This window comes from Orcinus orca, chromosome 9, assembly GCF_937001465.1.
Source record: "Orcinus orca chromosome 9, mOrcOrc1.1, whole genome shotgun sequence".
NCBI classification, from domain to species: Eukaryota; Metazoa; Chordata; class Mammalia; order Artiodactyla; family Delphinidae; genus Orcinus; species Orcinus orca.
In genome coordinates, this window is record NC_064567.1 from 12129495 (window position 1) to 12154436 (window position 24942).

Genomic DNA, 24942 nt, shown 5'->3' on the forward strand with positions numbered 1-24942 from the left:
AAAATGGGGTCTACACTGATTCACTGAGTACCTACTATATTCTTACCTGATACTGTACTAGACACAAGGATCACTAAACTGAGTAAGACACAGTTATTGCTTTCAAGAAGTCCACATACTAATGGAAAGTGAAAGAGAGGTGCCCACACTACCTGAGAGATACATGTTAATGTAGAGCTATACAGAAGTATTGTGAGGTTACAGGAAAGGAAATGCCTAACAATGTTTCTGGAAGACTGAGACAGTTTCATGAGGGAAAAGGCTGAGTCTTAAAAAGATTTTCAGTCATTAAACAAGCACAGAATGAAAATCAAGTGCTTCCTGGCAGAGATATAAATGCAAAGGCACAGAAAATTAAAAGAAAGAGGTAAATATTTTGGAGAGGCTGCTATATAATCAGGAGGTAGAATAGGAAAGAATTAAACCTGGAAACTTGATCAAGTTCCTTTATTTCAAACCCATTAGGCGCTTACCACTTGCCAGTGTTACAGTGAGGATAGAAAGATAAAAGAGTATCATCCCTACATTAGAAGATGTGGAAGAGCTCACTGTCCAGGTTGATATCAGATTGTCAAGAACATTTCAAGCAATGCCACACTGGCCTGAGTCTTTCGTTTATTCTCTCAATAAACTTTTGAGAACTTACTATCTCCTAAGCTTTGTGTTACATTTCAGGAACACAGAGATGAAGGGACAAATTCCTGTCCTTGAGAAACTTACAATTCAACAGCGAAAAAGATATCAAAAACAGCCCATCGCTTGTCCTGAGATGTAATTAAATCATGGGAGAGAAAGAGATCAGTACACTCTTGTAGGTATTTCATATATCCCAAATTCAGTGTTCAGAACTGAACTCATCATTTTATTTTGCCTAAGCTCAAACCTTTTCAGTTTTCCCATCGCAGTTAATGTCACCACCATCCATATAAAGACATAAGCTAGAAACATGGTAATCGTCTTGATGCTTCTCTCTCCCTCATAGACTACTTGTTATTAATCACCAGATCCCATAATGCTACTTCTCACTCTCTCAAAGATGTCCACTTCTCCATCTCCTTTCCGTACCTCATTTAAGCTCAGTCCCTCATCTGGATTTCCTAACTGGTAGCCTCCTAACTTGTCTCTCCTTTTTCACTCTTGACCTCCCAACCACTTTCCTTATAGTAGACACAGCAATTATTTCAAAGTGCAATTTAGAACAGGTGTCACTGTTCCATCAATGGTCTCCAATTACTCTTAGGATAATGATCTAGTATATTGTAGCATGGCTAACTTAGAAGAGCAGACTGATTTCAGGGTTCTGTAACCTTGACTAGCAAAGAATAATGGAAATGAAAAGTGCCAAGTAGGTACTTGACACGTATACTGTAAACACATACCTTAAACTGCAGCATGTTATCCTTATGGTAGGTCACATTCAGACGGAGGGAGTTCACGGGTACGGAGGGCAAAGAGGAGGCATACGAAGACTTTAAGGAGAGGACAGCTGTGGCCCCATGTAAGTCATACTGAACATCACTGACAGAGTATAGATCATTGACAAAATAGCAAAAAGGGACTCCAGGAGAACCGGATACCTGAAAAGTAAAGCCAAATCCAGCTCAGCATGAGTTGTAAGATTATCAGATATAAAGGGGCTAGAAAAGGCAATTTGCAGGGAGATAAAGATAAAACCAGTCATTTTCTTATATACTCTTTGGTAGTGACATCAGTTTTCATTCCTGGTCTCCATGTAAAATATTTGTAAAAAAAAGTCCCACTCCCATCCTTACCTATTCTTCACATCCAGATAAAAACTCAGGTTACTTTGGAAGTCTGTCCTTTCTATGGATTTTAAGTAGTGATATAGGCGCTGGTGCTATGCTTGTGAAATTGTAGATTAAGTGTAGAGGATTTTACAAAATTACAATGAGGTACTACCTCACACTGTTAGGAATGGCCATCATTAAAAAGTCTACAAATAACAAATGCTGGAGAGGGTATGAAGAAAAGGGAACCCTCCTACACTGCTGGTGGGAATGTAAATTGATGTGGCCACTGTGGAAAACAGTATAGAGGTTCCTCAAAAAACTAAAAATAGAGTTGATATATGATCCAGCAATCCCACTCCTGGGCATATACCCAGACAAAACTACAATTCAAAAAGATACATGCACCCCTATGTTCATAGCTGCACTATTCACAATAGCCAGGACATAGAAACAGCCTAAATGTCCATCAACACATGAATGGATAAAGAAGATGTGGTACATACACACAATGGAATACTACGCAGCCATAAAAAAGACTGAAATAATGCCATTTGCAGCAACATGGATGGACCCACGGATTATCGTACTGAGTGAAGTAAGTCAGACAGAGAAAGACAAATACCATATGATATCACTTATATGTGGAATCTAAACCATGACACAAACGAACCTATCTACAAAACAGAAACAGACTCACAGACATAAAGAACAGACTTGAGGTTGCCAAGGGGGAGGGGGGTGGGGGAAGGATGGATTGTGAATTTGGGCCTAGCAGATACAAGCTGTTATGTAGAAGATGGATAAACAACAAGGTCCTACTCTATAGCACAGGGAACTATATTCAATATCCTGGGATTTTAATGTACATTAACACCGTCACTATGGTTACCTCCCAGACACAGCCGCGGGCAGTACAGTTTTCTGCAGAAGCACCATTCTCATCAGGATAACAGTCTATTTTTTCTGCATCCCTTATCTTCACATCCCACTCCACCGTGTATATTTCTCCCAGGACAAGATCAATTTCTGTGATAAGGGCCACCTGTAAGAATGGGAAAGTATCAAGCAAATGTACCCTCAGGACAAAGACCCTGTAAGGTCTGAAACTTCTTTTAGGAAAGAAAATAGAAATCAGACCAGACTCCCAACAATCTAAGCAACACAGCACTGGAGCTTACACAAAGAGAGAGAGGGCAGAGTTCTAACCAGTAACCACAGGGAAATGGCACAATTCTATCAGAATTTGTACATAACATTTTGAAAAGAATCAGGTCAACTACAACCTTCTGTAATCACCCCTTTCTTTCCTCCCCCGCCTCCTCTTCTGTTCCTTATTTTGTCAGGAAGGCTCTCTTCTGCAGCCCCCTTGTAGCACAGCACACACAAGCACGTGGTGTCACCCCATACTGAGCTCATCATTTTGTCCTCCATTCCCCAAACAGCATTCCCCATTGGTCTGGAGTAGGGGCAAGAACACAGAAATAAGAATCATGTGTGGCCTGGGTTCTCCCCTCCATTCCACTGTGGAAACTTAGACAAACTATTTCAATTCCTCAGGTCTCAGTTTCACCAACTGCAAAATTGGTGAGTTGGCAAAATCATTACATTTCCTTCCATTTCTAACATCCCAACCTCTTCATTTCCCCAAGCCCAGAGCCTCAAGACTTGAAATTTTCTTTGAGTCCCATTCCCTAATTCAAACATTTAATATTTTTCTATGTGTTTTTCTTACGGTCATCTCCTAATTAGTAATTTCCACAGTGAAAGTTCTCATTTGTCCAGAGGCATAAAATCTCATGCTAAGGATTATCATCTTTCTTCCAGTCTCTCCCCAGTCTACATTCATCTTGCTCTTCCCTGTACCTCAAACCCCACCCCAGAACAACGCTCTCACAACGGCACATATTGATTCAAGGATCAATATGAGACCCTTTGAGAATCAGATCAGATCCTTCTTATTTTGGCACCTAAAACCCTCCAAAATCTGACCACAAGTTAATCTGTCCAAACTGAGCCCCTTCCAAAAGTGGATCCTACCCATTCTAGTTATTCGGTACTCACAGACTAACAGAAGGCTATTCTTACTCCCGAGACTGGCTTATTCTGATACTTCCACCTTGACTGCTTTATCTAAGCAAACGCCCTTTCTAGGAAAATGGTGCTTATCTGGGGAACTTACTGCTAGCTGCCTGCCCTCTGTAAAACTCCCTTCTTACTATTTCAGTTTAGAGCACTAAAGTTCTCGATTAAGAACTATTTTTTTGAAGCCATGTAACACAGCTGTGGCCATTAATAGGTAAGTGCAGGTCCATTGGCCAAGTATTTCTTTCTTGATTTAAGGGCCTGCCCCTCCCTTCCCTTCACCTTCACCTTTCCCTTTTCCTTCCAGCTTCTTCTTCTTTGTTTATTTTTATTTGTTCTCTAACAAGGCTAGAGTGACTGGAATTAAGCCACCATTTCTAATCACAAGAGAAGAAAAGACCTCAACCCTGACAACCTTGAGCCACTGAACCAACGCCAGCAACTGACTACTTCCTAAACTTCCAGTCCCATAAGGGAAAAAAATCCCAATTTGTTTAAAATACCATTTTGCTGAGTCTCCTGTCACTTGCAGCTGAACAAATCTCTACCAGATGTACCATCTTTCAAGGTCCAGCTCTAGCCCTGATGTCTCCAAAGCTTTGCTCAATGACTCCGTTAAGCTTTGAACATGAAATTGGGCAGAATATACACTAACATTTCCTACAGGGTTGGGTTGCCTGTCCCCTTCCCAAGTTTCATATGTTTCTCCACCACCTAAATTCAAACAATAAAAGAGTTCCTTTGGTTGTATATTTATTAATATATTTATCAAACATTTAATTAGTTTATTTTTATATGTGCATCTTTCAAATGGCTTGCACTTTGCTGTACACACAACTAGCCATATAATACTTTATTTCTAACTTTATAATGTATGCACCCTCAATGTATGTTGTCAAGACAAAATGTCAAATGCAACCAATATATCATTATAGTAGAAGATTAAATTTACTTATTTTCTCCAAATCTGGATGGTCCCTCACAAACCACGCTGACCCAGCAGCTCCCAATCCCAGATCATTTGGAGCACCTTTAGCAGGGGGTGTTGGGGGAAAGGATTCCTCATAATACTAAGATTTCAGAGGAGCTGGTTACAGCCTATCCAGCAACTTCAGGCCTCATTAAAAGTGAGGAAAATTATTTTATTATTATCACCTAACCAAGTGAGTAGCCATTAGCTAAGCTTATCCAATTCTTTGACTTAAAATATTTCCTAAAAATGTATGTGTTGGAGTGAGAATCTATATAGCTCAATACAGTAAGAGAAAAAAAAAAAAAGCACCTCGAAATTTTAATGAATGGGAATCCCACCTCCCACCTCAACCCTTCTAGCATCAATCAATCAGCAGCTTTCAGACCCGGTTCTCCTCCAATCCTGTTCCCGACACTCCTGACTTCGCTCTTCTTCTGTTCGAGTCAGAGAGGACAGAAGACTGAGGGACAGATAAGGGAATAAAGATGAAAGGACCAGTTTACCTCCTCCCATGTCTCAGCAGCTCCTTTGTTAATCCCAGCTCTGGCCCACTCTTTATTTTTTTCTGTCCTAACCCTTTGACTCCCCACCCCAGTCTTCAGAGTGTGCTCTGGTCCTTCAGAAACCCATGCAGGGCTTCCCTGGTGGCGCAGTGGTTGAGAGACCGCCTGCTAATGCAGGGGACACGGGTTCGTGCCCCGGTCCGGGAAGATCCCACATGCCGCGGAGCGGCTAGGCCTGTGAGCCATGGCCGCTGAGCCTGTGCGTCCGGAGCCTGTGCTCTGCAACGGGAGAGGCCGCAACAGTGAGAGGCCCGCGTACCGCAAAAAAAAAAAAAAAAGAAACCCATGCAACTTTGGCAAGAAGGAACATCATAAGCGATGAAGAATTCTTTACAAACTATCTCAACAAAATGGGGTTTTACCTGGAGGTTAGAATCATAAGTGACATTAGGAGAAACTTGAATTTTGACACCATTGTGTTTCACTGTAACATTGGTAGGTTCCTGGGTCCCAAGGATTTTAATCTCTTTAAATGCTAAATTATTGGGGTCTGTGTAGGTTGATTGCAAAATCTTCACATCCAAGCGGTTCTGCAAAACAGTTAAGTACAAAGATCTGCCTTAAATACACAGATTCTCAAATCACTCCAATACTTCATCCTAGACCGGATACTCAAAACCGCTCCAAATGGCTCTTAGCTGTCTCTACTAATGTGTGCTCAAGTACAAACTTATTTTTCCCCTGAGGGGGGGCGGAAAAAGGAGAGAGAGAGAAACACACATACAGAGAGAGAAATTTTTTAAAACTTCATTTAAAAAGACTGCTTTGATTTATCCATATCATTGCCTCTTTTTACTAACATGAATGATTCAATTATTAGGTGTTAAGTCATAAACTGAAATGTGGTCACCTATTGTCATAAATGAAGCTACAAATAAAATTACACGCATACACAAACACATATGAGCTAACGGTCAGACAAAAGCCCACACCTGAGATTCATAAAAATACACTCTACTCACTTGGGTGACGGAGAACTCACAGAAGAGGCAAACTTTATTGGCCATAGTATCTGAAAGTGAGATTAAAACAAGTCAGACTCTGGCCTGCCCACTGCAGAAGGACAGATTTCGTCCTGGCACTCCTTGAAGCTACATGTTGAGAATGACAAGATTAGAGAGAGAGTGTCCAAGGCCAAGACACTGTTTTCACTTCTCCTTCCTACCTTAACCTTGAAAAGGTTCCCTTCCAAGTGCTTCCAAGGCATATGCCTCAAGCGAAGCTATTTCCTAAGCTTGAGCCACAAGAATCTTTAATGTATTGGAGACAGATTAAGAAGCGTGGCTAGATTTGGGCGCACTAGAAAGGTGTCTTCTCACTGCCTGACTAGCACAGGTAGGTTTTACACATCATCCACGTTTGTTCATAAGTATTTGGAGGGAAGATGTGTGCACTGAATGGCAGAAACAGTCTAGAAAACATTTCTTTCAGGTGCCCTTTGATAATACAATGAGAGGCTATATACGCAGCTGGCCAGTGGGAGAATTCTAAGAGGTAGAGATGTGTTTTCCTTCCACCTGTGGTCCAACTACCACTATTCCTGAACAGCACAACCGAAATCAAAATTCTCCTCTCGAGTGATTAATGTTACTAGGCCTGGTGAGATTTCTCCCACCGCTGAATGACCAGCAGGAGTAACTCGAAGATGCAGGTTTGGAAACGGCAACATTGTGCTCACCTTTCGTTTCCCCATCATCCCAGAAAAGTTCGCCTTTTGCTTCTTTGTTGTCATCCAGGGCAATGATAAGACCAAGAGGGTTCCTTCGACTGTGAGAAACAAGATTTATGTGAGAGGCAAAGACTTGAGACTCAAAGAATTTTGCTAAATGAGCTGTGAAGGATTCTATCAGATTTCAAATGGGACAGGTCACTAGCAGCAGATGGCTCTGCTTTTCTTCAGGCACAAAGGCAAAAGCAACAGGGGCATCACTTTCTAGAATGGGTAATGTCACAGGCGACAGCACCACTCCAAACATTAGCAATAAACATCTATGAAGGAGGCAAGAATTTAATCACCAGAATCACTGCAATAGCTACAATAAAACCTGCTGATGCTATTATTATTTTGAATACAGACTATTAGAAGAGAAAGAAATCCGAGACAATAATTGGTTCAGCCTAATCATTTTACAGCTGATACATGCAGGAGAAGTATTAACTGCAGTCAGGGGGATATATTTGTTCCCTGCCTAAGAACCATGTTGACTCAGAAAGCAAGAAAATACAACAAGGTCCATCTATATAATGGCAATTTCCTAATTTGATTATTTATTATTAGTTCATTTCGAGAGAGAAAAAGAGAACATTCTAATTATCTGCTTTATAACTCAGAATATAAAACACAAAACACTACTCAAAAGATGCTGAAATAGATGCACATAGAGAAAGAGGGAGAAAGAAGGAGCAGCTGCATTTAAATCTCCCCTTATTCCGCCCCTCCTCTAGACCACCTCCCGATTTCCTACTCCTGTTGCATCCCTCACACTCCCTATTATATTCTTTCATAGGTCAGCCTTCCACTGTGCCCTGTGCCAGCCAGGTTCCAGGGTCAACAAAATCACCTGCTTTCACTTAACACGCATGTACTGAGTAGCTTTCATTGCTAGGAAGTCTAAGAGATACAAAAACAAATAGACCAGAACGACATTGATGACCTTAAATATGGTAAGAAAGATTAAACATATTCACCAAATAGTCCAAACAGAAAGTAAAGAGTGGCACAAAAGTTAAAATCCTTACAGGAGTCCACAGTGACACTTGGAGCAGTAGGTGGCCTAGATATTCTGGAGGACACTGCATACTCTTAAGGACTCACCCACTACAATACTACTTGGCCCTATTAGATAAATTAAACACATGGTCCCTGAAGGGTGCTAACGTGAAACCCAAGTTGACAGCAGTCCTGGCTTGCAACCAAAGAGCAGGCTAATCCTCTCTGGGGGAGTGAGACCTATTTGGATCCTTGAGATCACATCACCACATTTGGAAAACCAAAAAATTACTAAATGCACGAGGTAACAAGCCAACATGAAAGAAAGTTGGCAAAAACAACTAACGATAGATTTAGATTCCACTAAGGATTTTAGATAATAGAATTTTCAGTTACAAAGTATAGAATAACTATGACTGACATACTTAACAATATTAAGGGAAAAAAATGTATTAAAAAATGACCAGAAAGTTGGAAGTGGCAGCACACCCTCTGCTGGAATTGTTGGGGAAGATTTCTCGCAGATGAAATCAGAGTGTAATTTGGAATATGATTAAGAATGTATCAGGCAAAGAATGCTGAAAAGGGTAAGAAGTGCTGAAGCCCAGATGCAGGGAAATAGATGAGTATGTTTAGAGAATAACAAGATTTTTGGCATGGCTGTTCTATAGGTGTGTGGTAAGGTGTCAGGAGACACAGGTTAACTCGAAACCAGATTATGATTGGCCTTGAACAACCTACTAATGATAGAATTTAGACTTTAACCTGGGAAGCAACAAATTGAGATCTTCACTTTGGAAAGACAATTTTGGTATCAGTGTGCAGAACAGCATGAAGCTGAATAGTTAGAGAAAAGGAACCCAGGTGGTATTTGGATATATAAGTATTTTCCATCAGTATCACAAAAGTTTAAACTTGAAAAATTATGGCAGTAAGGAAGGTTCAAAAGAAAAAGACTTCTAACCTCCAAAAAACTACATCTATTAAAAGCAAATTAGCTGATACATTTAGAGACACAGATGTGAATGTGTGCCTCTTTAGTACAGATGGAGTCTATAGTTTGAGCATCAAAGAATCATCAAGGAGAATGAGGGACATGAAGGAGATTTGAAGTGCACAGGAAGTAATTTTTGAACCCCGTTTTGCATCACAAGAAAGAAATGGCTCAGTGGGAAGAAAGAAACAGGAAATTGAGATTATAGGGGAATGGAAAGTGGATCCCACTCCCTAGAAATGAGCATGAGGAGTCGAGTGCATAGCATGGTAGAATGATGGTCTGATAAAGGCAGGTGGAGTGATCAACAGACCCCGTTTGCCCGGAATTGAGATGTTTCAAAAAACATGAGACTTTCAGGGCTAAAACTGACATATTCCTAGGAAAACTAGGAAGGTTCACCACCCTCGGGGGGGGGGGGGTTAAGTCGGGGGGTTAAGGAAGGACAGGATTAAGGTCTTTCAAAATCCATTTGGATGCAGTCTAAATCACAGCTTCCCCAGAAGAGGCCCACAGAAATCCAGGGAACAGAGTTTGATGACCACACACACACACACACACGCACACGCGCACACACACACACACACACACGTGCCCCTCCTCCCCACATTCCACGTAATGCTTCAGCATCTTCTACATGGGCAACAGATGGGAACAGAAACAACTAGGTTCGTCAGCCTCCCCCTTAAAGGAAACTCCCAGCCATGCTATACCTGGCCACAGTGGTTGTGGCTGGCTGCTGTGTGGGGAAGATGTAGCCTCCTCGAAGGTGAAGTCCAATTTTGTCTCCAGGAAGTTCCATCTCCACTTTTTGCTTCCTCCATTTCACTCGGCCCCCCTGACGCACGTAGACAAATCAAACACAGTGGCATGAGCACATCACCGCTACCTCTTAACCACACGCGGAGTTATCTCCAGCTCTTTCCTTCTCCCACCTAGTTGAATTGCTATCTAGTCAGGCATCAAGCAAGAAAAGGAAAAGAATTTAAGAACAATGGGTTTTGTGATCAGCTGGGCGCTTGGGGAACATATATCACGCTGAGGCTATCTGACATACATTATACAAACTGATAGTTTTCTGAACAAGAATCTCACTTATAACCAGGCTCAAATTGTCCATCGGCCCCAATATTTGCCCATGAGACATTCTACTTCCATCTTTATCTTGCTGCTGAATAAAGTATATGAAAGTATCTTTTTCAGATTTCATCATGACTGATGTCGAGTGACTTCGTCTCACTTTATTGACTCTGCTATGAAATCACTGCAAACACGACAGAAACATTCCTCAGTGCATGGATAGATGTTTCTGTCTACCCAGACGTATCTTGTCTGTGCAGCTTGAAGAGTTTAAGAAAAGTCAAAGCTACTTACAGTCTCATAGTCATACCAGACGGCATCAGGCACATATGCTGTCACTTTCTCTGCACCCTGAAATTAAAACAAACTATTGTCCTTTATGGCCCAGCCTCTGAAGGGGATAAAACTTCTTAATCACATACTGAGAATGCATAAATGGCCTTTCTTTTCTCTACCAACTTGTGCTTTTCTTCTAACAGAGGCAATAACCTTGCCACTTAAAGAAAAATCCCAGATGGGACCATATTAGGAATAATAATCATAGTATTGAAATAGGTGTTGTGGTAAAAATTCCAGCTTTAGAGGCACAGAAGCAGATGTGATGACAGCGAGGCAGGGAGACAGAACAAGGAATGTGGGCAGCCTCTAGAAGGTGGAAGAGGCACGGAAATGGATTTCTCCCTTAGAGCCTCTAGAAGCAACCGGCCCCACCAACACGGTGATTTTAGCCCAGTGAGACCCATGTTGGGCTTCCGACCTCCAGAAATGCAAGATAATAGATTTTTGTTGTTATGAGCCACTGCATTTGTGGTAGTTTGTTACAGCAGCGACAGGAAACTAATACAGCCTCTCTAGACACAAACCAGACCAGTTAGCAGAGTCAACTGCAGCCAGGTGGAAAACAGGAAGAAGGACACGACGGTGCATAGAAGTGATGAAACAAGAACCAGGAGAATCTGGGACTCCCTTCACTGGTTGAGAGGCAAGTTCTGCTTGGAGGAAAGGATGTGAAGTGCCGTGAGCCATCAGCGCTGTGAAGCTGGGCTTGAGAGGGCGGGGCTGGAGGGTGCGATTTTGAAAAATGAAAAAAAAATTCCAGCTTCACACTGCGTACCTCATTTAATCTTCCCAATAGTCTCCAGTGATACATACTATTATTATCTCATCTTACAGCTGAGGAAGCGGCACATAATTTCCCCCAGATGGCACTGGCACCAAGTGGCAGAGACAACAAACACACCCAGATCACCCTGACCTTAGAGTGAGTGCTGGGTCACTGCTCCCTCCTGCCTCTGCATCCTGGAACAAGTCATGATCTGCTATGAGAATCTGACAACACATAGGACAATTCTTAAACCGAGTCACCCGTAGATGCTTCTATACTGATTGGAAACTTGGTCAAGGACAAAAGACTTCTAGAGACAAAAATGTGTACCCATCAGATACCCATCTTCCCCAAACTCCAACACACAGTCTTCAAGGCTGCCCCAGCCACAGATGTTGGAAATGGGTTTGGAATAGAAAGAGGACAAATGGTTCCATGAAGAGAGGAGTCTGGAGTTACCAGGAGCAAGACCAGAGACCACCAGTGTGTCTCGGCGGGAACACTTGCCTCGGCCAGAACCGGAGTGATGAGGAGGCCGGGCCCCCATAAAAACTGCTCCTGCACATCCCAAGTGTTGCTGTCCTCGTAGAACCTAGAGACCAGAGAAATGTTCAATGACATTTGGGCCGGTGCTTTCTGGCAGCTCTCCCCCAAGCCTGTCTAAAACTTGCAGGCTCCCTGCCTGGGGCAAATTCCCCAAATTATTCCGTGACACCTATTCAATCCCTGTCTCCCCACTCCTGCAGGCAGATCCACTTTCCCTAGCCCCTGCACCCTCCTATTCTTTCCCCAATTTGGACAGAAGTTCCTATTTCAGTATCTCTATGCTAGGCAGGTTCCAGGCTATAATTCTATTTGTCATATCTCCCTTAAAAAAATAAGTAAAACAAGCAAAACATTTTAAAACTTCAGCTACTATCCAAAAGGAACTAGATCTGATCACCCAAAAAAAGCAGACAAAAACTTTACTCTTTTCTCTTTTAGGATAGCTACCTTTAGTAGAGAATTCTGGGAGACAGCAAGAAGTTACCCACAATAATGAATATATAATATATATTATAATAATATATGCCTGAGGGCCTAAAATGTCAGACACAGAAGGGAATTAATTGTATTTTGATTTTGACAAGAAAAAGTCTCTTTTTCGTAGACTATAAAATTATTTTGTTAATTTTTAATAAGCGAGACCTGGGTTACTTTTTTCTTTTTCTATGATATGACCAACATAGACCTCAAAGATGCCCCCATTGATGACCAGCAAGTATATCCTCCATATCCAAGCACTTTGACTTTCAGAATATCTGTGCTCAAAACTGTTAGAATGAATTCACTTAAAAGCCAACCAATAAAACTGGTTGAGGCTTTTATCTACATAGCATCAAACATAGTTCAACCTAATATCTCTATTTTCATGCTTTTTTTTTTTTTGCATCATGTACACAGAGCATTACTGTTCCCACTGTTCAAGCCCTGAGAAATGCTACCAAAGGCATGAGCGACTAGGGCAGGGTCCTCGCCTAAATCACAGCCTCCGTCTCAAGCCAGTTCCGTACACTTCCCAGCACCATCTTCAATCCTCGGGTTTCTAAACAAGGCTTCCTGCTCCTTATTCTGCCAGGGCCGGTCATAAGAAAGCAAACCCCACTGCAGAGCTACTCACTCTGCAGCCACCAGAGGGTCCCACAGCATTAGCTAGGAAGCGAGGACACACCCTCTCCTACTACAAATCTCCACCAAGCTTAAATTTCCCCGGTGCCTCACAGCAGCTTCCCCGAGATTCCAGCCCCGAAACAGGATTGCCTGGAAACCCCAGAACTATTTGCCAGCTAATATTATAGAGGCATCAGTTCATACTAAGTGGCCAGCTTTAAGGAAAGTCTCTTAAGTGTTCTTTTTTTAGAGTCAAATCAGAGATACTCATTGGCTGACAATAAAAATTCTGAATTCAGGAAAATCCTCCATACTATTCTTATTAGTATGTAAATGACCTAGAGCCTGAACATGGTGCATTACAAAAGCGACCATCAGGTTCAAGCTATCAAATCCTTTAAATGAAGGCTACAGAAACTAAGGATGAAGGAACTTAAATGATTTGTCTAAGGTATAGAGTTAGTTGGTGGAACAAAGACCCCAAATTCCACAGCTTTTAGTCTAGTTCTCTCCCCAAAAGGGAACAGGCTATAATACTTAAATATACCTAAAATAGTACATAGGCAGCAACAGCCTTGCAAATACCAACTCGTTATTCAAGTTAAAAAAATATATCTGAGTAACTGTTTGGATTGTTTTAATTTCACTCATTTTCTTTGCGGTATGCGGGCCTCTCACTGTTGCGGCCTTTCCCGTTGAGGAGCACAGGCTCCGGACGCGCAGGCCCAGCAGCCATAGCTCACAGGCCCAGCTGCTCTGCAGCATGTGGGATCTTCCCAGACTGGGGCACGAACCCATGTCCCCTGCATCGGCAGGCGGACTCTCAACCACTGCGCCACCAGGGAAGCCCCACTCATTTTTTTTTAAATATTTGTTTATTCATTTAGGATGCTGCCGGTCTTACTTGCAGCTCACGGGATCTTCGTTGCGGCATGTAGACTCTTAGTTGAGTGAGAATTCTTGGTTTTGACTTGCATGCAGGATCTAGTTTCCCGACCAGGGATTGAACCCAGGCCCCCTTCATTGGGAGTGCAGAGTCTTACCCGCTGGACCACCAGGGAAGTCCCTTCACTCTTATATTTGATGATACAGTCAATGTCACCCAGTTACATTAACAAAATTCCTTTGGGCTAGGTGAACTTACTCATGCAGAAGGGGCCTGGCCACCGTGTCCCCCTGGCTGTGAGCACGGTAGAAGAGGGTGTAGAGATAGGGCAATAGAGCATAGCGGATGGTAAGGTAGTGCCTGGAGGAATTCAACAGCAGAGAGTCAGCTCCAAAGGAGGCAGGATCCTGGGCCTGGGAAGAAACAAGAGGTTGCAATTGACACCTGGTTACAAATAAGAAAAGCCTTTGGAGATATCAGACTCCATTCATCACAACCAAGAGTTTTGTTCCTGCAAGACCTGGGGCCTACCTTGCAAACTTTGCCTCTGAGCAGTAGGGTTGGGCAAAGGGAGATCATTCCACCAAGTTAAGTGGCCATTCTTCACCCTGCACTGCATCCCCCCTCATTCATTCTATGGGTGCTCTCAGTAGACTGCCATTTAAATAACTTTTAAGTATTTCTTCATTTGATTCTCACTACAAAATGAGCAATGCAAATAAAGTGTATAAAGGTTTGATTAAAAACCTTCACACACTCGCCATTTCCTTGACTGCCGCGGTAGAGATAGCAGGGGTTGTGTCGGCAGAGGGCATTTTAATGGTGCATCATGAGTCCTGGTTAATTGCAAACGGTGGTCCCAATTAGCCTAAGTGAAGCACCACGTAGGAAGTTGGCTCAACAGATTTTTCGGACAGGATGCAGGTAGATCCAGTCCTAATGTATGCCAAGTTTATTTTGATCATATCTCCTGGGAGACCTACCTTGTAGCCTTGGCCATTGTGATTCCTGGAAAATGGATAGAATGCTCCCAGCTGCATCCACCTCCTGCAGAGCTCTTCGGGAGCATCCAATGTAAAGCCACATATGTCAGAACCCACCTGGAAGGACACACAGACAGCGACGGCATGTGTACCTCACTTCCATTACCACACCCTGCTCCTCGGCTTTGCTTTCTACCAGGGACCTACCAGCTGTACTTGGCTGTACTAACCTCTTCCTGAGAAGGCTACTTCGGTGTGATGGAACTGGGCTAAATCCTATGTCCACTCTTTACTGCCAGGTGAATGCAAATGAATTACTTAACCCTTCTGTGCCTCGGTTTCCTCATTTTGTTAAAGTGGGCACTCTAGGGTTTTAGTAAATGAGATAATGGAAGTAAAACACTTGATGCACAATAGTTTTTTGGTGAATAGCAACTAGAAATACCGTTGATATTATTACTTTGACCACAGCACTAGGAGAATTAATTTTCCAAAGCCTAATTCTGATCAGGTCATTCATCTATTCAAAAATCCCCAGGGTCTCCTGCTGCCTGCCCTACTAGCGCCTCAAAACCTGGTTCCAACCCACCTTTCCAGCATCATTTCTCATTCCAGTCCTACACTCCAATCCTTAGGGACACTCAAATTCTGCCCCTTGCTGGTCTCAGTCTTAAAATTTCTCAGTCTTACAATGACCTCCCCCCCATCAGTCTGATAAAACATACCCACTTTCAAGGTTAAACTCCAGTGCCATCTTTTGCATGAAGTTACTATTTACTCAGTCCCGGGACTCCCATTGTTCCTTGTAATCTTGTTACAGTTGTTAAGTACCTTTCTCAGGATTTCTTTTAACATTTAAATGATATGTTCCTGTTTGCACTTTTACCCTAGCTTGTCATAATTATGTGTGTGTGTGTGTGTGTGTGTGTGTGTGTGTGTGTGTGTGGAGAGAGAGAGAGAGAGAGAGAGAGAGAGAGAGAGAGAGAGAGAGAGAGAGAGACTTTGGGGGTGTGCGGAAGGTGTTTCTGTTACTATATTTATGTTTCTCTCCACCCTCACCATGCATACCTAGTTCAATGCCTTGCTCGAAGTAAGAGCTCAATAAACAGATATGCTGAATTTAACTAAAAGATGCCAACTGTAACCTTAAGGACATGTGCACTTTTTTGTGTGTATGTTGTACTTAAAAAAAAATATTCCAACACTACCACTTCAAGCTTGCACCTTCTATCCTTATAAGGCAGTACAGGAAAGAATGTCGTGGTATCAGTGTCATACTGATGTGGATGAAGCACATAACCCTCCAGACTTTAAATCCCTGGGCCATGGAGGGCAGTAGAGGGGAGCTTTACCATTCGAAAAACTTCTAGCATGAGGCATTCTGGGGACTGGGATGTGGACTCACCATTGGGATACCAAAAAGGCTGAACTCGAGCATGCCAGGGATGGACCATCGAAGGTCATTCCAGGTGGCTGCGTTGTCTCCTAACCAGTGGGCTGCAAACTTGCCAGACCCCGCAAAGGTAGAACGGGTTAAAATGAAGCTTCTCTTGTTAGGGAACACAGTCTTGACAGCTCTAGAGAGGGAGAGAGACTTAGGGAGTCAATGTGTGACCTTAGCGTGCCTTAGCCCAGAGGATAGAGTGATAATATCGAGGATCTCAAGTTAATACCGCACTCTTCGCTTCTAGTTCTCTCCTGTAGAGTTAGAGTTGCTGTTGGGAGCAGACTGTACCATTGAGTATGTTTATATTTCATTTTGTTTTGTTTTAGGCATTTTATGTACATCATTAACTCCATAATTTCAAAGTTCAGTAGAAGGATACTAAGCCAGTACCTAAAACCCCAAAGCACATGAAGTCTATAAGTTACTTAATCCTCCATACACCAGTCTATAACCGTATGGCAGAGAGGAAAATACATGGGCCTTGGACTCATGCAGAGATGAGTCCAAATTTTACTCTTACATTTTATTAGCTGTTTCACCTTGGTCAAATTACTTCCCTTTCTTCCAACCTTTCATTCATTCATTTATTCATTCTTTCTTTCATTATACACAGTACACAAATACTTATTGGATTCCTTCCTCCCAATGTGACCAGGATTTTCTTCATTCATTCAATAATAACAACCATACTTATCTTGCCAAATTTTGTTTTTACATTCTTTTTTCTGTATTGCTGGTTTATTTTTTTTTAATATAGCAAGTTCTTATTAGTTATCTATTTTATACACATCAGTGTATACATGTCCATCCCAAATTCCCAATTCATCCCACCACCACCACCCCGCCTTCCCCCCTTGGTGTCCATACGTTTGTTCTCTATATCTGTGTCTTCATCTGTACCATTTTTCTAGATTCAACATATATGTTTTAATATATGATATTTGTTTTTCTCTTTCTGACTTACTTCACTCTGTATGATAGTCTCTAGGTCCATCCACATCTCAACAAATGACCCAATTTCGTTCTTTTTTATGGCTGAGTAATATTCCATTGTATATATGCACCACATCTTCTCTATCCATTCATCTGTTGATGGGCATTTAGGTTGCTTCCATGACCTGGCTATCATAAATAGTGCTGCAAAGAACATTGGGATGCATATGTCTTTCTGAATTATGGTTTTCTCTGGGTAAAGGCTCACTAGTGGGATTGCTGGGTCATATGGTAATTCTATTTTTAGTTTTTTAAGGAACCTCCATACTGTTCTCCATAGTGGCTGTATCAATTTACATTCCCACCAACAGTGTAAGAGGGTTCCCTTTTCTCCACACCCTCTCCAGCATTTGTAGTTTGTAAATTTTCTGATGATGCCCATTCTAAATGGTGTGAGGTGATACCTCATTGTAGTTTTGGTTTGCATTTCTGTAATAATTAGTGATGTTGAGCAGCTTTTCATGGCCTCTTGGCCATCTGTATGTCTTCTTTGGAGGAATGTCTATTTAGGTCTTCTGCCCATTTTTGGATTGGGTTGTTTGTTTTTTTAATATTGAGCTGCATGAGCTGTTTATGTATTTTGGAGATTAATCCTTTGTCCGTTGATTCGTTTGCAAATATTTTCTCCCATTCTGAGGGCTGTCTTATCATCTTGTTTATAGTTTCCTTTGATGTGCAAAAGCGTTTACGTTTCATTAGGTCTTATTTGTTTATTTTTGTTTTTATTTCCATTACTCTGGGAGATGGGTGAAAAAAAATTTGCGGTGGTTTATGTCAAAGAGTGTTCTTCCTATGTTTCCCTCTAAGATTTTTACAGTGTCTGGTCTTACATTTAGGTCTTTAATCCATTGTGAGTTTATTTGTGCGTATGGTGTTAGGGAGTGTTCTAATTTCATTCTTTCACATGTACCTGTCCAGTTTTCCCAGCACCACTTATTGAAGAGGCTGTCTTTTCTCCATTGTATATCCTTGCCTCCTTTGTCATAAATTAGTTGACCATAGGTGTGTGGGTTTATCTCTGGGCTTTGTATCCTGTTCCATTGATCTATATTTCTGTTTTTGTGCCAGTACCATACTGTCTTCTTCACTGTAGCTTTGTAGTATAGTCTGAAGGCAGGGAGCCTGATTCCTCCAACTCCGTTTTTCTTTCTCAATACTGCATTGACTACTCGAGGTCTTTTGTGTTTCCATACAAATTATGAAATTTTTTGTTCTAGTTTTGTGAAGAATGCCATTGGTAGTTTGATAGGGATTGCACTGAATCTGCAGATTGCTTTGGATAGTATAGTCATTTTCACAATGTTGAGTCTTCCGATCCAAATACATGGTATATCTTTCCATCTGTTTGTATTGTCTTTAATTTCTTTCATTAGTGTCTTATCGTTTTCTGCATACAGGTCTTTTGTCTCCACAGGTAGGTTTATTCCTAGATATTTTATTCTTTTTGTTGCAATGGTAAATGGTAAATGTTTCCTTAATTTCTCTTTCAGATTTTTTGTTGTTAGTGTATAGGAATGCAAGAGATTTCTGTGCATTAACTTTGTATCCTGCTACTTTATCAAATTCATTGATTAGCTCTAGTAGTTTTCTGGAAGCATCTTTAGGATACTGTATGTATAGTATCTTGTCATCTGCAAACAATGACAGTTTTACTACTTCTTTTCCAATTTGTATTCCTTTAATTTTTTTCTTCTCTGATTGCTGTGGCTAAAACTTCCAAAACTGTTGAATAATAGTGGTGAGAGTGGGCAACCTTGTCTTGTTCCTAATCTTAGAGAAAATGGTTTCAGTTTTTCACCACTGAGAATGATGTTGGCTGTGGGTTTGTCATATATGGCCTTTATTATGTTGAAGTAGGTTCCTTCTAGGCCCATTTTCTGGAGAGTTTTTATCATAAATGGGTGTTGAATTTTGTCAAAAGCTTTTTCTCCATCTATTGAGATGATCATATGGTTTTCATCCTTCAATTTGTTAATATGGTGTATCACATTGATTGATTTGCATATATGGAAGAATCCTTGCATTCCTGGGATAAATCCTACTAGATCATGGTGTATGATCTTTTTAATGTGTTGTTGGATTCTGTTTGTTAGTATTTTGTTGAGGATTTTTGCATCTATATTCATCAGTGATATTGGTCTGTAATTTTCTTTTTTGGGAGTATCTTTGTCTGGTTTTGGTATCAGGATTATGGTGGCCTCATAGAATGAGTTTGGGAGTATTCATTCCTCTGCAATTTTTTGCAAGAATCTGAGAAGGATTGGTGTTAGCTCTTCTCTAAATGTTTGATAGAATTCACCTGTGAAGCCATCTGGTCCTGGACTTTTGTTTGTTGGAAGATGTTTAATCACAGTTTCAATTTCATTACTTGTGATTTGTCTGTTCATATTTTCTATTTCTTCCTGGTTCAGTCTTGGAAGGTTATACCTTTCTAAGAATTTGTGCATTTCTTCCAGGTTGTCCATTTTATTGGCATAGAGTTGCTTGTAGTAGTCTCTTAGGATGCTTTGTATGTCTGCAGTGTCTGTTGTAACTTCTCCTTTTTCATTTCTAATTTTATTGATTTGAGTCCTCTCCCTCTTTTTCTTGTTGAGTCTGGCTAATGCTTTATCAATTTTGTTTATCTTCTCAAAGAACCAGCTTTTAGTTTTATTGATCTTTGCTATTGTTTTGTTTCTATTTCATTTGTTTCTGCTCTGATATGTATGATTTCTTTCCTTCTACTAACTTTGGGTTTCATTTGCTCTTCTTTCTCTAGTTCCTTTATGTGTAAGGTTAGATTGTTTATTTGAGATTTTTCTTGTTTCTTGAGGTAGGACTGTATTGTTATAAACTTCCCTCTTAGAACTGCTTTTGCTGCATCCATAGGTTTTGGATTGTCATGTTTTCATTGTCATTTGTCTCTAGGCATTTTTTGGTTTCCTCTTTGATTTCTTCAGTGATCTCTTGGTTATTTAGCAATGTATTGTTTAGCCTCCCTGTGTTTGTGTTTTTTACATTTTTCCCCTGTAATTTAATTCTAATCTTATAGCGTTGTGGTCGGAAAAGATGCTTGATATGATTTCAATTTTTCTTAAATTTACTGAGGCTTGATTTATGACCCCAGACATGATCTATCCTGGAGAATGTTCCATGTGCACTTGAGAAGAAAGGGTAATCTGCTGTTTTGGGATGGACTGTCCTATAAATATCAATTAAACCTATCTGGTCTGTTGTATCATTTAAAGCTTGTGTTTCCTTATTAATTTTCTATCTGGATGATCTGTCCATTGTTATAAGTGAGGTGTCAAAGTCCCCCACTATTACTGTGTTACTGTCAATTTCCTCTTTTATAGCTGTTAGCATTTGCCTTTTGTATTGAGGTGCTCCTATGTTGGGTGTATATATTTTTACAATTGTTATATCTTCTTGGACTGATCCCTTGATCATTATGTAGTGTCCTTCCTTGTCTCTTGTAACATTCTTATTTTAAAGTCTATTTTAGGGCTTCCCTGGTGGCGCAGTGGTTGAGAGTCCGCCTGCCGATGCAGGGGACACGGGTTCGTGCCCCGGTCCGGGAAGACCCCACATGCCGTGGAGCGGCTGGGCCCGTGAGCCATGGCCGCTGAGCCTGTGCGTCCAGAGCCTATGCTCCGCACCGGGAGAGGCCACAACAGTGAGAGGCCCGCGTACCGCACAAAAAAAAAAAAAAAAAAAAAAGTCTATTTTATCTGATATGAGTATTACTACTCCAGTTTTCTTTTGATTTCCATTTGCATGGAATATCGTTTTCTATCCCTTCACTTTCAGTCTGTATGTGTCCCTAGGTCTGAAGTGGGTCTCTTGCAGACAGCATATATATGGGTCTTGTTTTTGTATCCATTCAGGGAGCCTGTGTGTTTTGGTTGGAGCACTTAATCCATTTACATTTAAGGTAATTATCGATATGTACTTTCCTATTACCATTTTCTTAATTGTTTTGAGTTTGTTTTTGTAGGTCCTTTCCTTCTCTTCTGTTTCCCACTTAGAGAAGTTCCTTTAGCATTTGTTGTAGACCTGGTTTGGTGGTGCTGAATTATCTTAGCTTTTGCTTGTCTGTAAAGCTTTTGATTTCTCCATCGAATCTGAATGAGATCCTTCCCAGGTAGAGTAATCCTGGTTGTAGGTTCTTTTATTTCATCACTTTAAATATATGGTGCCACTCCCTTCTGCCTTGTAGAGTTTCTGCTGAGAAATCAGCTGTTAACCTTAATGGGAGTTCCCTTGTATGTTGTTTTTCCCCTGTTGCTTTTAATAATTTTTCTCTGTCTTTAATTTTTGTCAGTTTGATTACTATGTGTCTCAGTGTGTTTCTCCTTGGGTTTATCCTGCCTGGGACTTCCTGGACTTGGGTGGCTATTTCCTTTCCCATGTTAGGGAAGTTTTCGACTATAATCTCTTCAAATATTTCCTTGGGTCCTTTCTCTCGCTCTTCTCCTTCTGGGACCCCTATAATGTGAATGTTGGTGCGTTTAATGTTGTCCCAGAGGTCTCTTAGGCTGTCTTCATTTCTTTTCATTCTTTTTTCTTTAATCTGTTCTGCAGCAGTGATTTCCACCATTCTGCCTTCCAGGTCACTTATCCGTTCTTCTGCCTCAGTTATTCTGCTATTCATTCCTTCTAGTGTATTTTTCATTCCAGTTATTGTATTGTTCATCTCTGTTTATTTGTTCTTTAATTCTTCTAGGTCTTTTTTAAACATTTCTTGCATCTTCTCGATCTTTGCCTCCATTCTTTTTCCAAGGTCCTGGATCATCTTCATTATCATTATTCTGAATTCTGTTTCTGGAAGGTTCCCTATCTCCACTTCATTTAGTTGTTTTTCTGGGTTTTATCTTGTTCCTTCATCTGGTACATGGTCCTCTGCCTTTTCATTTTGTCTGTCTTTCTGTGAATGTGGTTTTCGTTCCACAGGCTGCAGGATTGTAGTTCTTCTTGCTTCTGCTGTCTGCCCTCTGGTGGATGAGGCTATCTAAGAGGCTTGTGCAAGCTTCCTGATGGGAGGGACTGGTGGTGGGCCGAGCTGGGTTTTGCTCTGGTGGACAGAGCTCAGTAAAACTTTAATCTGCTTGTCTGCTGATGGGTGGGGCTGAGTTCCCTCCTTGTTGGTTGTTTGACCTGAGGTGACCCTGCACTGGAGACTACAGGCTTTTTGGTGGGGCTAATGGCAGACTGTGGGAGGGCTCAAGCCAATGAGTACTTCCCAGAACTTCTGCTGCCAGTGTCCTTGTCCCTGTGGTGAGCCACAGCTGCCCCCTGCCTCTGCAGGAAACCCTCCAACACTAGCAGGTAGGTCTGGTTCAGTCTCCTATGGGGTCACTGCTCCTTCCCCCTGGGTCCTGATACGTACACTACTTTGCATGTGCCCTGCAAGACTGGAGTCTCTGTTCCCCCCAGTCCTGTCAAAGTCCTGCAATCAAATCCCACTAGCCTGCAAAGTCTGATTCTCTGGGAATTCGTCCTCCCATTGCCAGACCCCCAGCTTCGGAAGCTTGACGTGGGGCTCAGAACCTTCACTCCAGTGGGTGTACTTCTGTGGTATAAATGCTCTCCAGTTTGTGAGTCACCCACCCAGCAGTTATGGGATTTGATTTTATTGTGATTGCGCCCCTCCTACTGTCTCATTGAGGCTTCTTCTTTGTCTTTGGATGTGGGGTATCTTTTTTGGTGAGTTCCAGTGTCTTCCTGTCAATGATTGTTCAGCAGTTAGTTGTGATTCTGATGCTCTTGCAAGAGGAAGTGAGCACACGTCCTTCTACTCCGCCATCTTGAACCAATCTCCCTTGCTGAGTTCTTAAAAATAACATACTAGCAACTGGCATCTAGTGAGACTAAGAATTTGATCATGTATTAAATAAATCTGATCATATATTAAGTCCATAGCAATAATGGCCTTACTCTGCTGTGGCAATTGCCATGGAGTAGCCATACAGATTGTGGACATCGTATTGCTTGCCCCAGTGCTGTACTGCATCCATGCAGAGACTCTTGCAGAACAGGTACCCATCCAGGATTCCTGTGACAAAAGAGGGATCAGTCAATGAGAGCCTGAGATGCATATTCCCTGTTTCTCGACTATCACCTGAAATTGTGGCTCCCTAGGCAGGCATTTTTTGTGGCCATCCTGGAAATGATCATACAGCTTCCTCACTATCAGAAGGATATATACTTTCAGTAGTTTCTCTGATATATAAAAAAATTGTGCTGACCCATACACATTCTCCCACCTGGGTGCACAGGTGACCAGAGGCAAGTATTTGGAAGTAAGTGGATCTAGTTAGACTTGAAGTTAGATCTGAAGTCTTCAAACTGAGCTAAATTAAGTGGTCCAAGAATAAAAATATTAGATGAAAGTGTAAATTAATTTCTCACCCTTTCTCTAAGCTGTTATAAGGGATGATTGACCAATCTCTCTTTCATTCATCCAATCTTTTCTGCTCCCCTTGCACCACTATGGTTCAGATCCAAATTACCTTTGTCTTAACCATTGCAATTGTTTTCTTAATGGCTTATTTAACTCTGATCTACTGATCTTCTAATTCATATTAGAAGCACACATTAATGCCAGATCAATATTTCTAAAACCATTTGACTGTTATGTTTCCCTCTAAAACTTAAATAGTTTCTATCACCAAAAGAATGAAGTCTCCCATCTGAGTCTCTCAGCATTTGATCCTGACCCAACTGCCCTAATTTCCTATTTTTCCATCAGACTGGAAGTTTTCATAAGATGCTATAATTCTAGCAGCTCATTCCTTTCTTAATCAAGATACAATTTACCTGTGAGCCTCTAGATTTCTTCAAACTACAATAAATGCTGTGATTCCAGGGCCACACCCTGGGATACACTGTTGTTCAAAGTTCAGTCAGAACTCACTAGCATCATACTCACTGATTCTGATGTTGACCCGCCCCCCTCTTCCCCCCACCCCACCAATGGGTTCTGGCTTCCTTTCATTTTATGGTCCAAATCTGTTCTTCACTGACATCTGTTCTTCTTGACATTACCAGACTTGACCTTCATATGAAGACCTAACCTGGTTACCTAGTCTCTCTCTGGTTAGCCCTAACCTATTTGTGTACACACTTGAGAGGAAAATGAACTAACCACTAACCTCTGGCTTCTGCACCATATCTTCTCTGGAACAGAAACAGCTCAGATGTAGGTAGAAGGACTAGATTGATTGCCCCTTTTGAATTTACCCCTCATTTAGGAAAGCATAGAGTGTTTTGATTTTCTTTCCTAGTTTCTTTATATAGTACCCACATTTTCTTCGCCTATGCAATTTATGTAAAAAATCCCTTGACAGGTTATTCATATATATCCTTATGAATTTAAAATACCAGATATTCATTGCCATTTTAATCAAACTAATCAGCACTTACTGGGAGTGAATGGGGGATAATTTAGATTGTTTGTGGAACATCCTGAAACTGAACCATCCACGAAGTTGGAGACTTCATTCATATCCTAGAAGACAAAGAACAAAGACTATTAAGAAAAAGTAACATGTCCTCGTATGTTGTACTGATGGTGTCTTTCTTTTTGTTTAGGACTCAGAGAAATGATTCTAGATATTTCTTTTTTTAACGAGGTTCTTATGTTAAGGAGAGAAATAGATGTTCCTGTCCTGTCTTCTCTACCCATTGAAGGCTTTGTGGAGAAGGTTCTTAAAATCCCTTCAAAATGATATATGTATATAATCA

General features: G+C 41.2%; 1 protein-coding gene across 5 annotated transcripts in view; it reads right to left on the reverse strand.

Annotated features, from left to right (window-relative positions):
* MGAM (maltase-glucoamylase) overlaps nucleotides 1–24942 on the reverse strand; it is a 123953-nt gene that overhangs the window by 32538 nt on the left and 66473 nt on the right. For all 5 annotated transcript variants that reach the window (XR_007479354.1, XM_012533911.3, XM_049715062.1 and 2 more), the window contains 13 exons: nucleotides 24622–24706; nucleotides 23134–23251; nucleotides 16183–16354; nucleotides 14778–14894; nucleotides 14053–14207; nucleotides 11766–11850; nucleotides 10448–10504; nucleotides 9787–9911; nucleotides 7048–7136; nucleotides 6332–6381; nucleotides 5732–5899; nucleotides 2641–2793; nucleotides 1380–1577 (listed from right to left, as the gene is read on the reverse strand). Coding sequence is in view for 4 of the 5 variants with exons in the window: in XM_012533911.3 (XP_012389365.1) it covers nucleotides 1380–1577; nucleotides 2641–2793; nucleotides 5732–5899; nucleotides 6332–6381; nucleotides 7048–7136; nucleotides 9787–9911; nucleotides 10448–10504; nucleotides 11766–11850; nucleotides 14053–14207; nucleotides 14778–14894; nucleotides 16183–16354; nucleotides 23134–23251; nucleotides 24622–24706 (1572 nt within the window). In the remaining variant the exon portion in view is untranslated. The remainder of the gene's footprint in view (nucleotides 1–1379; nucleotides 1578–2640; nucleotides 2794–5731; nucleotides 5900–6331; nucleotides 6382–7047; nucleotides 7137–9786; nucleotides 9912–10447; nucleotides 10505–11765; nucleotides 11851–14052; nucleotides 14208–14777; nucleotides 14895–16182; nucleotides 16355–23133; nucleotides 23252–24621; nucleotides 24707–24942) is intronic.